The sequence below is a fragment of the Scyliorhinus canicula genome, chromosome 20 (assembly GCF_902713615.1).
Source record: "Scyliorhinus canicula chromosome 20, sScyCan1.1, whole genome shotgun sequence".
In the NCBI taxonomy this organism is placed as follows: Eukaryota; Metazoa; Chordata; class Chondrichthyes; order Carcharhiniformes; family Scyliorhinidae; genus Scyliorhinus; species Scyliorhinus canicula.
Window position 1 is genome coordinate 39,848,758 of NC_052165.1, and position 15,052 is coordinate 39,863,809.

The window sequence follows — 15,052 nt, forward strand, 5'->3', positions numbered from 1 at the left end:
AAGTTGCTCAGGTGAGCTGTTCATTTTCTTTGTTCCAACAATCTCCACCCTTCCCTCCAATATAATGATTTTATAGAAGAAAATTAATGAAAATACTGGATTCTGTGCTGTGTGAATTAACAACGTCCTGTCCATGTGTGTATCCAAATTGCGATTGTATTTGCTCTCAACATGTCTAGCCAGGAGGCCAGAGCATCATGTTTGTTCTCACTGATGGCGAGCATTGGGCAGAGATTCCTCACAAATGTTTCCACAAGAATTTTACCGTTAACCTTTGACAATGTGAAGCTGCAAAAATCACTTGCACTGGTTTAAGCAACATCCAACTTTATTCCACGAATACTAGAGCATGATATGAGGCAGGATACCTGCTCAGTAATTTCATATAATGCAATAAGATTTTAAAAAATTAGTCAGTGTTATCGTTCCTCCACAGCAATCTACAACTTTAACAAGAGGAATTGTAAAGTTGTAAGTAGCTATCTGTTGATCCGGAAAGTGTCTGCGTTGTTCAGTCTAGGACTCCATTGTGTTCTGTGTTGTGCTGCTCGTCACAGGGCCTGTAACAGATGAACTCCAGGGTGCAGCTACCTGTAATCTTTCACGAGATCCAAATGCCATGTTCACTGGAGATCATCACAGACAAGGAAAAGAAGAGTTAATCTTCAGAGTGACTGAAGACTCTGGGACAAACAAACACTTTTTTGTACAAAATCAGTGTAAGGTTTCTAAACAAAGAAAAAATGAATGAAACAGGGTGGTTCTCCATGATGTATCTATCCTTCAAACATGACAGCAGGTGATAAGGTCACAGAATTATGTCCCCAGAGTATTTGCAGTTCTGAACATAAGCCAGTGTTACAAAAAGACTTGTGTTACATCATGTCTTTCAGGATTACCTATACAGCTAATGAAGTTCTTTTGAATTGTAGTTACTGCTGTAATGTAGGAAATGCAGCAGCCAGCAAGATCCCACAAACAGCAAGGACCAAATCATCTTTTGTTTGTGATGTTGCTTGAAGGATAGATACATCATGGAGAGCCACCGTATTTCCATTTGACATGGAATCCTTTCACAGGCACCCCAAAGGGCAGACTGGGCCTTGGTTTAATACCTCACGCAAACCCTCATTCTGGAAAGGGACTTGAACACATAACTTTGTGATTCAGGAGGCCTGAGTGCTACCAGCTAAGCTGCGGTTAACACAAGGCTGGATGTTTTCAAATATCCCTTCCTCAGAAACAAACACTGGGACAGGTCAAGGCCATTGTGCCAACGTAAACACAATCATCTCCCAACACAACACCATCACCTCCCAACACTAATTACAATGAACTCTTCAGCACTGAACCCGACGCATCATCAGATGCTCTCAAGAGTCTGATGTTCAATGCACAAAATCTGAAATCAGAGGGGACCAAATTCCACCTGAATTAAATCTCAACTCTTACAAGTGGCAATTAAAACACTCCCAAGATTTTAAAGGCATTAAACTGTGGAGGAAAAGCTTCATTCACACACTGGGAATTTTCTCCAGAGGAGCTACAACGCAGGTTACCAATCACTTGGCAACTGAACAAGCACTTCCTTCAATACCCTAGAATAATCAAATGATACAGTATAGGACATCATTCTGCCCATTATGCCTGTGCCAATTAGAGTTATCCAATTAATTCCCATACCGGCCTCCCCGAACAGGCACTGGAATGTGGCGACTAGGGGCTTTTCACAGTAACTTCATTGAAACTTACTTGTGACAATAAGCATTATTATTGTTATTAATTCCACTCCACATTGTTGCAATATTTCCCTGTATGTATTTATTCAATTCCCTTCTGCTGCCATTGAACTTCCAGCCAACACATTCCAGATCACAACAATTCACTGTGCAAATAAAATTATCTGCTTCTTGCCTGTTCTTTTGCCAATGACCTCATGTCCTCTGGTTATAATCTTTCTGCCCCATTTGCCTTATTTAACACTAAAACCCCGGGCAGTAAGGTGGTACAGTGGTCAGCTCTGTTGCCTAAGGCACCAAGGACCTGGGTTCAACCCCAGCCCTGGGTCACTGTCTGTGTGGAGTCTGCACATTCGCCCTGTGTCTGCGTGGGATTCACCCCCGCAACCCAAAGATGTGCAGGTTAGGCGGATTGGCTACGTAAAATTGCCCCTTAATTGGAAAATAAATAAATAAATAATTGGGAACTCAAAATTATTATTTTTTAATTTAACACTAAAACGCAGCCCCATCTGTAGCAGCTTACCTCACCTCATCAAAAGCATTATTGTATTCTTAATTTCTGGTAATTAAAAAATTTGTTCTATAGAATCAAAGCTTACGACACAGAAAACAACCATTCGGTCCATCTTGGCTTGCTGCCTTTCTTCTAGAACAATTGAAAGCTAACCTCACCATTCTCTGCCACCCACCCCCACCTCCCCGTCTTGTGTCTTCTTCCGATTCAAATATTTCAACAATTTTCCCTTCAAAAATGCAATGGTCTTTTGCCTCAATCTCTACCCGTGGCTAAGCATTCAATGTCCCAACAAACTTCCACATAAAAAGATTTCCTAACCTCACTCTGACCATTTTAAAGCAATGCTTCATTCCTGAAATTATCTTTGAATTTATTGTGCAGAACATTATGTTTCGGTTGTGACAAACATTTTCACTCTAAGTATTTAGAAAGCAGAGGTCCTCAGTACTAGTCATTACCTGCAGAGACCGTGCTGATGTCCCACATGCGCAGGCCTCCCTTCTGTCCTCCAAAACAGTAGACAAATGGCAAGTCCGGACAACAAGCTCCACAGAATACAACACCCTGCAAACAGACCACAGGGACAAAGTCAGAGGACTGAAACTACAGTACAAGTTAGGTCAATGCTTTAATAAAAAGGAGCCAGCTCCCCAGTCACTGCATTTCCACCCAGCCCAGCAGCTGTGTTTCGTATTTTACCTTCATCACTACCCACACCAAGAACAGAGATTGGGAACTTATTGTATTGGGAATGACATTCCCACAAATATCAAACTAACGTTTTAATAAAACATGTCCCTGTATAAATACACATAGGCGGCATGGTAGCACAATGGTTAGCATTGTTGCTTCACAGCGCCCGATTCCCGTTCGGGTCACTGTCTGTGCGGAGTCTGCACGTTCTCCCAGTATCTGCGCGAGTTTCCTCCAGATGCTCCAGTTTCCTCCCACAGTCCATAGATGTGCAGGGTGGGTTGACCATGTTAAATTGCCCTTAGTTTCCAAAAAAGGTTGGGTGGAATTGCTGGGTTACAGGGGATGGGGTGGAGGTAGGGTGCCCTCGATGAACCGAATGGTCTCCTTCTGCACTGTAAATTCTATGATCAATTCACTAGCTGATTAACAACTTTTAACCTGTAGCCACTGTATCACAAGTTCAAGGGGGTTAATGTGCTTAAACAATAGTGGCATTGCCAGCATGTACTTAATCTTTCCTGGGATGCAAGTGTCACCGGCAGGGCCAGCATTTGTTACCCATCTTTAATAGCCCTTGAACTGAGTGGCTTGCTCAGCCTTTTCAGAGGGCTTTATAAGACTCAACCACATTACTGCAGATCTGGAGTCACTTGTAGACCAGGCCAGGTAAGAATGCCCTTCCCTAAAGGAAGTTAGTGAACCAGATGGGTTTTTACAACATGATTGTTGACTAAGACTAGCTCTATATATTTTTTGATGAATTACTTTAATTTAAAAGTCACAAGTTGCTGTGGTGGAATTTGAGCTTGTGTCTCCAGATCATTAGTTCAAGACTCTTGATTACAAGTGTAGGGACATCACCACTAGCCCACCAACTCTACCAGCCCACCAACTCTACCAGCCCACCAACTCTACCAGCCCACCAACTCTACCAGCCCACCAACTCTACCAGCCCACCAACTCTACCAGCCCACCAACTCTACCAGCCCACCAACTCTACCAGCCCACCAACTCTACCAGCCCACCAACTCTACCAGCCCACCAACTCTACCAGCCCACCAACTCTACCAGCCCACCAACTCTACCAGCCCACCAACTCTACCAGCCCACCAACTCTACCAGCCCACCAACTCTACCAGCCCACCAACTCTACCAGCCCACCAACTCTACCAGCCCACCAACTCTACTAGCCCACCTTCTCTCCCTAAAGCATTAAGACATTCCGATTCTTTCAGTCCATTTCTCTCTGCTTTTCATTCACTTACCATTTTCATATCCCTGGAATGCACCAAGCTGGGCTTATTCCCCAAAATATCCCAAATCTTCACATGTTTATCGGAAGATGACGTTACCAGGCAGCCTTGGATTTCACTACTGAGTTCCAGGCCTAAAGAAACAATTTGTATTTTAAGATCAAGGCGGTTTATTAAATGTTCTTTCCAAGAATCAGCTCATGGAGAAACTACGCAGCTTACAAGGATGGAATGCATAGGAACAGGCCTCAAGCCCGTTTTGTCATTCCGTTAAGATTGTGGCTGATCTGAATCTTCATCTCATATCTCTACTCTTGCTCCAGAAGAGAATGGAATATAATGTGCAAAGTAACAATAGGAGTAACTGAAATATACAGAGAGTGAAGGAGAATTCCTAATGAAGGAAACGTTCAAACACACACTACCAAATAGAACTGGTGAGAGGCTTTAACCTCGATGTTAGCTCTCCCTCTTCATCAACAGATCCCGAGAAGTCGCTGCACAGTAACAAGGGCAAAGCCTAGAGTCTTGGAATGTCCGTTCATTTCTGGAGAATTGGGTACAGGAGCCAGTCCTGGGTTCATCAGCATTGAGGTACCTGCCGTGTTATGGTTCAAATACTTAAGAAGATTCATTCAAGAAGTTGAAGCCAGTTCATCATTGCTTTTCTTTGGTGCTGTTTACCTTGGCACTTCAGCTCCTTAGCCTTAGTGCCAATGGGCACATCCCTGTAATCATCACTGAAAACCCCACTATGAAGGAGAACCAACAGGAGGGGCAGGCCATCTGGACCAAACCAAGGACAACCATTACAGATGTAAATGGTTACTCTTGCCTCTACTTGTAGTCATCCCTTTAAATTTAATCTCCTGCCACCACTAGTGCACTCAGCTCATTATACACATCGAAATCGGTGCCTAGAGCCAACAATAATGATGATGATGAGCTGAGTCACAAAACGTGCACTTTATTCTGCTCGGGACATCTCCAGAATCCTGCCTCATGAACCCAATAATACTGACCACATTGATCAAAAAGCTAAAGCTTTATATTTCCTGAAGTTCATTAAAAAAAAAGATCTGGTCAAGACAACAATGAAAAGATGAAATTATCCAAAAACAAGTTTTGTCGCACTGTTTGGCAGTCAGAGCCAATAGCCATAAGAAACAGACTGCGTGGTTTCACAATTAGGTGATAAATGGTTTCTTACCCGTTACCTCTCCGTCATGAGCTTTGAGTGTGAAAAGTGGTTTATCTGATCGAGCATCCAAACAGTAAACAAAACCATCCTCTGTGCTGGCCTAGAGGAACAAGGCCACGCATTAACTTCCAACCACACCATAAAAACTGGAAATTGAGGTTTCTTAATTACTAGAACTAACTACCAAACTCAGTAACCATACAAACAAAACTATCAAACTCTTAGCTGCAAAGTCCCAGCAATTACTTTCAAAAGCAGCTCCCCACTTCAGAAACTGGACCATGTTGCTCAGAACATAGGAACTAGAGGAGGCCATTTAGCCGCTGGAGTCTGTTCAGCCATTCAATGAAATTATGGTTGATCTGCAACCTAACTCCATATAGCCACCTTTGCCCCATTATGCCTTAATATCTATGGAGATCAAAAAATTGCTCAAACTCGTTATAAAATTAAAATGGAGATGGAACTAATTGGAAGAGAGTTCCAAACGTCCTCCAGCCTTTGTGCGTAGATGTGTTTCCTAATTCTACTCTTGAAGATGATACAGACTGGCCCGAGATAACAAACAATCAAAATGGAAAGTTTGTGGTCTGAAGTGAACTTGTTTTAATATTTTGCTTTCAGACAGAGTTTCCTAGTATTCTGCCACAAACACTTTATCCGCCCTCTAAACTATCTCAGACCTCTTTTGCTCTATCTGGCCCCCTTGCCTTTTCACAACATCAAACCTATCACATTTCTACCTTCCTTTTGTTCCAAAGAGTCATAAATCAACTCAAAACATTTACTTGGTTTTGCTCTCCACACAAATACTGCCAGGCCTGAGTTTTCCTGCTTATTCTGTTTTTAATTCCAGAATTCCATTCGCCTTTTTAATATTTTCTTTACCTGTTCATGGCATTTTAATTATCTATCGAATTGGACTCCCAAATCTCTTTGGACATTCACCTAATTATAGCTTTTACCATTTAAAAAATACCCTGTTCTATCCTTTTGAAATCCAAAGTGAATGACCTCACATTTGCTTACAATAGAATCCATTTGCGACAACTTTACCCATTCACTTAATCTATCAACCAGTCAATATCACAAACCTGTCAATATCTCAAACCTGTCAATATCTCAAACCTGTCAATATCTCAAACCTGTCAATATCTCAAACCTGTCAATATCTCAAACCTGTCAATATCTCAAACCTGTCAATATCTCAAACCTGTCAATATCTCAAACCTGTCAATATCTCAAACCTGTCAATATCTCAATAATTTTATGCTTCCAATTATATTGCTCGCAATGCCATCTATCCTTATGGCGTTGGCAAATTTGGATATTTGCTTTCTATTCTATTCAAATAGTCAATAAATACAGTGCATATTTGAGGCTTCAAATCAGATCCATGCGGGACACCACAAGCCACATTTGGGAAATTGAAGTACATGCCCATCATCCCAACTTCTCTTGCTCCCATCACTCAGTCAATTGCCTAACCAGGACAAGACTTTTGTCTTCAATTCTGTGAGCTAAGAGTCTGATACAAGGAACTTAATCAAATGCCTTCTGGAAGTCCATATGAACAACTATCCACTACTTTAGTCATCCATTCAAAAAATTCCAGCAGATTCATCAGGCTTTTGTCCTGTTCTTGATTTCAGCTCCTGGTTCTCTCCAAACAGGATTGCCTACTTTTCCCTGTGTTGTTGGTACAAACATGGGTCACAACGACTAGATCCTTGCCTTCCCTCCTTCATTTGAGATGTCCTTCACCCTGGCACCAGAATAGCAACAAACCATGTGGGATTCTGGATCCTGCTTGGACACAATGCTGTCTGTCCCCCTAATTATTGAACTCCCTACAGCTACCACGTTATATTTCACTCCCCTTCCGAGAGTCTCCTGCGCCAAGGTGCCATGGTCTGCATTCTAATTATCCTTCAGACAGCTTTTATCCTTATCCTCTCAGGTGGCAAGTGCATCATACGTTTGATAGAATCAGTTTGTGCTTCCTGTTCTTTACCACTAAAATTCCACCCTGCAACCAGAATAAAGCTCACCAGGAAGTTACATGGTGAAAAATGATTCCACGTCACTCGCTCGATTTCCCCACTGAACCTCCAGCTGCGATGGCTTTCCTTCGGACTCCGACAGTCATAAAGTATGACTGACCTGCAGATGACCAGAGTACACATATGTCTGAAGTTAATACCATGACAAATGATGACATGAAAGCTCAAAGGCTTTGATCTTGGTTTTACATTCTAACAGTCAGCCTGAGACATGCAAGACCATTCAGGGCATCAGTGTGAAAGGACAACTGTAATTCCTTACCACACCAGAATCCAGGTCTCATCCACCAAACACCTCTATTGGTGGTAGTGGGTTTGTGAGTAATCCGCATGCTGCTGTAATGAGTCTTAAAACAACCGATCAAACAGAAATATCGACAAAAGACAGCAAGAGGGTTTCCTGCCTTCACTATGGTGGTTTACAGACAGTACGTAGTCCATTTGATTCTGTACAGACAGCATGAGGTCTGGCAGACACACAGAGCAGTCACTACACAGTGAGGGCTTGGACCAAGATAAATTCTTGCCACAGGGCAACATAGAGGAAAGATCAGATTTTCTGCAGGATATAAAATGATGACAAACAAGAGTCAGAAATTAAAATAAAAACCCTAAACTTAGATCAATGCAGTGTGTGAAATTGTTTCCTTTGTGAATGGAATGTATTACACAGCATTTCTAAACTGTTCAACAAGTTGTTGCAAAATGCCCGAAAACAGGAGAACAATCAGAGAAATACAGACCGTGCCAAAGGGAGGGTATTTTATAAACTTGGTATAAGAGACGGTTTCAGATTAGGACTGTAGAGGTCAGAGAGGGTTATAGGTCGGGAGGACGTTACAGTGATGGAGACGAAGGAAGCCATGAAAAGAGGAGTTGGACAGGAGGATGAGAATTGTAAATGTGAGTTAGTGGTCAGAGTAGTAAATAGGTAATCCACCCAACGAGGGGAGGAGAAAATTTAACAAATGGAAGCAAATGCCTAGAATTGTATCTCACTTATCAAATGATCCAGAAAGGAGTGTCTGTGCTTCAAATGGATGCCAGCAGAGTGTCTGCACCTGAAATGGACAGAATAAAATGAGTGAGGAAAAGATTTATAATAATGCTGTCAAACTTCAAACCCCCAAAATAATCATGCATCAGATTATGCGCACAGACCCTGCAAACGTACATCAGATTACAGTGCGCAAGTCCCAGCAAACGTACATCAGATGGCAGTGCAATCAGACCTTGTAAACATACATCATATTACAGTATGCACAAACCTTGCAAACATACATCAGATTACAATGCGTACAGACCCTGTAAATGTACATCAGGTTACAGTGTGCACAGACCCCTAAATCATACATCAAATTAGTGCACACAGACCTTGATAACATACTTCAGATTACAGTGCGCAAGACCCTGCTAACCTACATCAGATTACAGTGCGATCAGACCCTGTAAACGTACATCATATTACAATGTGCACAGACCCTGTAAATGTACATCAGACTACAGTGCACACAGACCCCGAAAACATACATCAGATTACACTGCGCACAGATCCTAGAAATGTACATCAGATTACAGTGCGCACAGACCCCGTAAACATACATCAGATTACACTGCGCACAGATCCTAGAAATGTACATCAGATTACAGTGCGCACAGACCCCGTAAACATACATCAGTTTACAGTACGCACAGACCCTGAAATGGTACATCAGATTACAGTAAACAGACCCTGTGAACATACATCAGATTACAGTAAACACAGACCCTGTAAACGTGCAGATTACAGTGCGCACAGACCCTGTAAAAGCAGGGATTTCCAAGTCATAGGTCATGATCCCCAGTCGGGTTTCACGTTCGGAGGTTGCAATGGCATCCATGGAGAGCAGACTCCAGGGCCTGGTTCTAAGGCCCATGATTAGCACATGCTCTCTTTTTTTTTTGGTGTGTGAGATTTGAAAACACTGAGCCGAGTGGCTGCTGCAGGGCTTTTCTCAACGATTGGCTTAGGTTAACGGCTGCCATTTCTATGGGGGCAATTTGTAGCCGGACAAAGAGGACAATGTGCAGGATAGAGGAGAGAGAGAGAGAGAGAGAGAGAGAGAAGTTGGGTCGCGCTAATTCTGATCAAAATGGGGTCAGAATGGAAAAGTTTGGGAAGCAATAACCTAACTGATGGTATTACCATAACTGAAACCTCTTCATCAACATTCTGGGGAACATCATTGCCTATACACTTAGCTCGATGTGCCTTATAAATCCTGGGGCGACTAGGACAAGCCAGAGGTTGTGAATCGGCGTGCGTTGCAAATCACTATTTTTTAATATAAATTTAGAGTACCCAATTCATTTTTTTTTTACAAGGGGCAATTTAGCATGGCTAATCCACCTACCGTGCACATCTTTTGGGTTGTGGGGGCGAAACCCACGCAAACACGGGAAGAATGTGCAAACTCCACACAGACAGTGACCCAGAGCCGGGATCAAACTTGGGACTGTGAGAAAGCAGTGCTAACCACTGCGCCACCGCGCTGCTCTTCACATCTCTAATTACCCCCGAGAAGGTGGGTGGTGAGCTGCCTTTTGAACTGCAGCAGTCCATGTGCTGTAAGTACACCCATGGTGCTGTGAAGGAGGGAGTCCCCATTCAGCTCAACACAATTATGGTTAGGCCATCACTTGCTCGGTACCCCATTCACCACTGGTGACTGTGGCAGCAGTGTACCATCTACAACATTGAACTCAGAGCACTTTTCAAATTCGCGACATCCACCACCTAAAAAGACAAGGGCAACAGACACAGGAGAATACATCCACCGGAAAGCAACCCGCTAAGCCGCCCACCACTCCAACAGGAAAATAGCACCATTCCTTCACTGTCGCTGGGTCAAACTCCTGTAACTCCCTCCCTAACATCACATGGACAACAGCAGCTTTTGAAAGCTCACAGAGAGAATGGAATCTGCAGCTGGTCTTCATATTTAGCAGCGAGTTTATTATTTTACACACAGATCAACTCTTAACGATCGTCTCTCAGAAACCAGGACAAAGCTGAAAAAAGCCACCATGGCACTGCGGCAAATGGCAACATTTCCGGAGGCTGTCAGAGGTATGACCGAGATGTATAACCACTTCCAACAAGCATCCTGTGGACAAAACCAGACCACTGACAAACTCCCAAACTAGCCACAAACTAGTGATAAGAAACTAAACTAGTAAAAATAAATGAAGAAATAAACATGCAGTAACCAAACACTTAATAGCCTTACTATTGTTAGGACTCTTGTACATTATGTTTACCAGAGTTGACGATGGCTCTCACACCAGTCACTAACCAAACTGCCAAATACCTGACCAATGACATGAAAACATAAATGAAATTCTGCCTCAAAAGGGTTAACACAGGCAGACTTCACAATTGCTACAGGCTCCCCCCTCACCTGCCTGAAGAACCATCATTCCTGTACAAATTCCCAGCAGGTGCAGACAAACTGGACCAAGGGACTGAGGTCACTTACTCATAAAAACTGAAGATCTGAGGACGTCTGAAGCTTCGCCCAAACAGGTACGTTTAACCAGACATAATAAGAATTCAATGAGTGCAGTTTCAACAGCTAAGACAGGTAGATGTCCTGTGATGCAGAGTAGTGGCTTCTCTGCTGTTGGGAGTGTCGGTACTGCAGTGATGCCCCAGCATCCGTCAGTGTCCTGGGGTCGGTGCGAGCATTGCGATGGTGACTTAGGATCAGTCGGATGCTGTTACATTAGCTCTCAGAACAAACAGTCTCACCAGTTACGTTAACAGTGCAGGCTTCACAGAGACTGATGGAAGGTAAAGATGACATATAGGTGGTGTGGTAAATAATGAGGAGGAAAGACTTAGATTTCAGGATGATATAGATAGGCTGGTTAGATGCACAGAACATTAGCCAATGGAATTTAACCCAGAAAAGTGTGAGGTCATGCATTTTGGGAGGACTAAAAATACGAGGGAATATACAATGAATGATAGGACCCTTGGAAGTACAGAGGAACCTTGCGCATGCCCTTGTATCCCTGAAGACATCAGGACAGGTGGATAAAGGTGGTTAAGATGGCATATGGGATACTTGCATTTATTAGCCGAGGCATAGAATTTAAGAGCAGGGAGGTTATGATGGAGCTGCATAAAATGCAGCTGGAGGACTGTGTGCAGCTCTGGTTGCCATACTATAAGAAGGATGGGACTGCATGAGAGAAGGTGCAGAGGAGATTCACCAGGATGTTAGGGTCAGGGTTAGGGCTGGAGCATTTCACCTATCAAGGGAGACTGGATAGGCTGGGGTTGTTTTCCTTAGAGCAGACAAGACTGAGGAGGGACCTGATTGAGGTGTGTACGAAATTACGAGGGGCATAGATAGGGTGGATAGGCAGGAAGTGTTCCCCTTAGCGAGGTCCATAACCAGGAGGGTTGGATTTAAGGTAAAGGGCACGAGGGGATGAGAGGAACAACTTTTTCACCCAGTGGGTGGTGGGAATCTGGAACTCGCTGCCTGAAAAGGGTGGTAGGGGTGGGAACCCTCACAGCATTTAAGACATATTTAGTTGAACACTTGAAAGGCCATAGTATACAAAGCTACAGACCAATTGCTGGAAAATGGGATTAGAATAGATAGGTACTTGATGGCAGCGTGGCGCAACGGCTCAAAGGGCCTGTGTCCATGCTGTAAAAACTCTATGAACTAAACCGGCTGCAAACCAGATCACAGACAGAGTGAAAAAAACAAAGCCTGACCGACAGTCCAGCTCCACTCCTACTGTAAACACTAAGAGACAGGAGGGGGAATTAATGAAATGCTCACAGTCTGTTTTCTCTGTTGCCAGGAACTAACTTCATCAGCAAGAATTGTATTTTAACAGAAGATAAGATTTATTGGGTCACCATCAAAAATTTTGTTCCACAGATATCAGCCATGGCTCAGTTGGTAGCACTCTAGTTTCTTGGTCACAAGGCTGTGGGTTTAAGCTCCACTTCAGCAATTGAGCATAGGAATCAAGGCTGACACTCCCAAATGCAGTAGTGAAGGAGCATTGCAATGATGGAGATGCTATTCTCCAGAATAGATGTTAAGTAGAGGCCCCGGCCCTATCTACCTTCTTGGATGTAAAAACATGGCACTATAGTGAAGAGGAGCACGGCACCTCTCTCTGAAATGCCATGCTCCCCTGTCCTAGCCAATATCTATCTCTCAAGCATGATATCACTAAAAAGCAGATTATCTGGTCATTACTACCTTGCTGTTTGTGGGTGCTTGTTTTGCACTAATTGGCTGCTGTGTACAATGCAACTTCAAAAAGTACTTAATTGGCCGCAAAACGTTCGCGAGGTTCCACAGTCATGGAAATGGCTATATAAACACAAATCTTTCTTTCAGAATCCCATCAATATTTATAACTATAACAATTTTTAGCAGATGTGGCTCCTTAATAAATACTAGAACCAGTCAAACATCTTGCCGGGCATGCCAAACATATTCAGGGACCATTATTAAGCCTCACTCAATAAGCTGGTTTAGCACACTGGGCTAAATCGCTGGCTTTGAAAGCAGAGCAAGGCAGGCCAGCAGCACGGTTCAATTCCTGTACCAGCCTCCCTGAACAGCTGCCGGAATGTGGCGACTAGGGGCTTTTCACAGTAACTTTATTTGAAGCCTACTTGTGACAATAAGCGATTTTCATTTCATTAATTTTTCATAAGCTTGGTGCAGTGTGAGGGTGTTATTACAAAGACACTTTGACCAATTTCTCCCAGTGGAGACTTCAGACAGGTATTCTGTGGACTCCAGTCAGCTATTGGCCAATTATCCCATGGGATGGACACTGGGGCTGTGAGGCAGCAGTGTTAACCACTGTGTACATGCATCCATATGAAGGATGGTCAAGAGCAGAGTGCTAGAAAGTGAGGAGCTTCTGTAAACTATATCGGAAGAAGAAATCAATCCTTATAAAAAGTAGAGAGCAGGTAGACAGCAATCTTGATAGCATATACACCACAAGTTGAAAATTCTTGAAGATATCCTAAGCCTCTAAGGGCTGGTAACAAGCCAGATGCATGTCAGCATTGATTCTGAGAATATACAACCACATTATGAATTGTTCAGTCATCTTGATGTAGTGTTTTATTTATAGAACAATCTGACCGAAACTTCACCTAATGGTAACTGTTGAGACAATATAGGCAGGAAGGTTTTGGATTCTCTATTTCTATGGTGCAAAGATACACAAATACAGATGATGCCTCTGGAATTCAGGTATAATTACCCCATAATCCTGGCTTGATTGGGATTTTTTACTGCCCGTTGAAGTGCTGCTGAACTCCTGCCTATCATTTGAGAAATGCTTTAAGCATTTGACACTGATAGTATTAAGGGAGAAGAGAAACACTGCACAATGGGAAGCGGATCAAAAGCCAGTCATCTGTCCTACACTGCCACTTCCAGTAGAGAGCTGGGTTTATCACTCGAATGCTTTCATTTTAGCTTTAATAACAGGATTACACTTCGCAGAATGTTGGTTTTCAAAAAAAAAAAACATGTGAAAAGCTAAAAAGGAGACAGAGAAAAAAAGTGCTGAAAACCTATTCTGAATTAAATTTAAAAATGTAGGTTTGCTTGATATGCATCTCCCTGCACAAACATCTCCCTGTACAAAGGAGTAATGATAGTTATGCAATAGAATGAAAACCTGATAATGCTTCCAAGTGTTAGCTTGATCCCAAAGTTGTTTATGCTGAATTTGATTTTCATACATTTAAACCATGGGCTCACGGGATGATGTTGTTGTCCTATTTACTCACACCCCAGTCTCCCCGCCCCAAGTTCCTACTACGGAACTGGTTGTTGCCAAAACTGACCCGACTTAATAAATATAAATGGATAGGGAATAGGTGCATTGTCTCCAAAGCCACCACAACACCATAAGGAGCAGAACTAGGCCATTTGGCCCATCTGATCTTCTCTGCAATTCAGTGGGATCATGACTGATCTGTTATGGCAATCCTCAAACTCCACTTACCCGTTTTTTTGCCATAACCCACAATTCCCTTACCAATTAAAAATCTGCCTTGAACATACTAACGAGCCAGCCTCTACAGTCCTCTGTGGTAAAGAATTCCACAGATTCACTGCACACTGATAAGAAATTCCTCCTCCTTTCTGTCCTAAATGGGCAACCTCGCTCTGAGATTATGCCCCCTGGTCCTAGACTGTTCCACAAGGGTAAAAAAATCCATTGAGTACAAGCCCAACCTGCTCAACTTCTCCTCACGAGAAAATCCCTCCACATTCGGATCAACCTAGTGAACCTTCCCTGGACTGCCTCCAATGCCAGTAAATTTTTCCTTAGATAAGGGAACCAAAACTATTCGCAGCATTCCAAGTGTATTCTAACTGGTGCCTTGTATAGTTTTAGCAAGTCTTCCCTATTTTTATGCTCCATTCCCTTTGAGATAAAGGCCAACATTCCATTTGTCTTCCCCATTACCTGAAGCTGCGTGCTAGCTTTTTGTGATTTATGAATGTTAGTGATTTATTTCCCAAATT

General features: G+C 42.9%; 1 protein-coding gene across 2 annotated transcripts in view; it reads right to left on the reverse strand.

Moving 5' to 3' along the window:
• Positions 1-310: 310 nt before the first annotated feature.
• pwp1 (PWP1 homolog, endonuclein) overlaps positions 311-15,052 on the reverse strand; it is a 44,462-nt gene continuing 29,720 nt past the window's right edge. For both annotated transcript variants that reach the window (XM_038780627.1, XM_038780628.1), the window contains 6 exons: positions 8,472-8,533; positions 7,461-7,572; positions 5,419-5,509; positions 4,221-4,342; positions 2,718-2,823; positions 311-626 (listed from right to left, as the gene is read on the reverse strand). In XM_038780627.1, the coding sequence (XP_038636555.1) occupies positions 517-626; positions 2,718-2,823; positions 4,221-4,342; positions 5,419-5,509; positions 7,461-7,572; positions 8,472-8,533 (603 nt within the window). In that variant the 3' untranslated portion in view covers positions 311-516. The remainder of the gene's footprint in view (positions 627-2,717; positions 2,824-4,220; positions 4,343-5,418; positions 5,510-7,460; positions 7,573-8,471; positions 8,534-15,052) is intronic.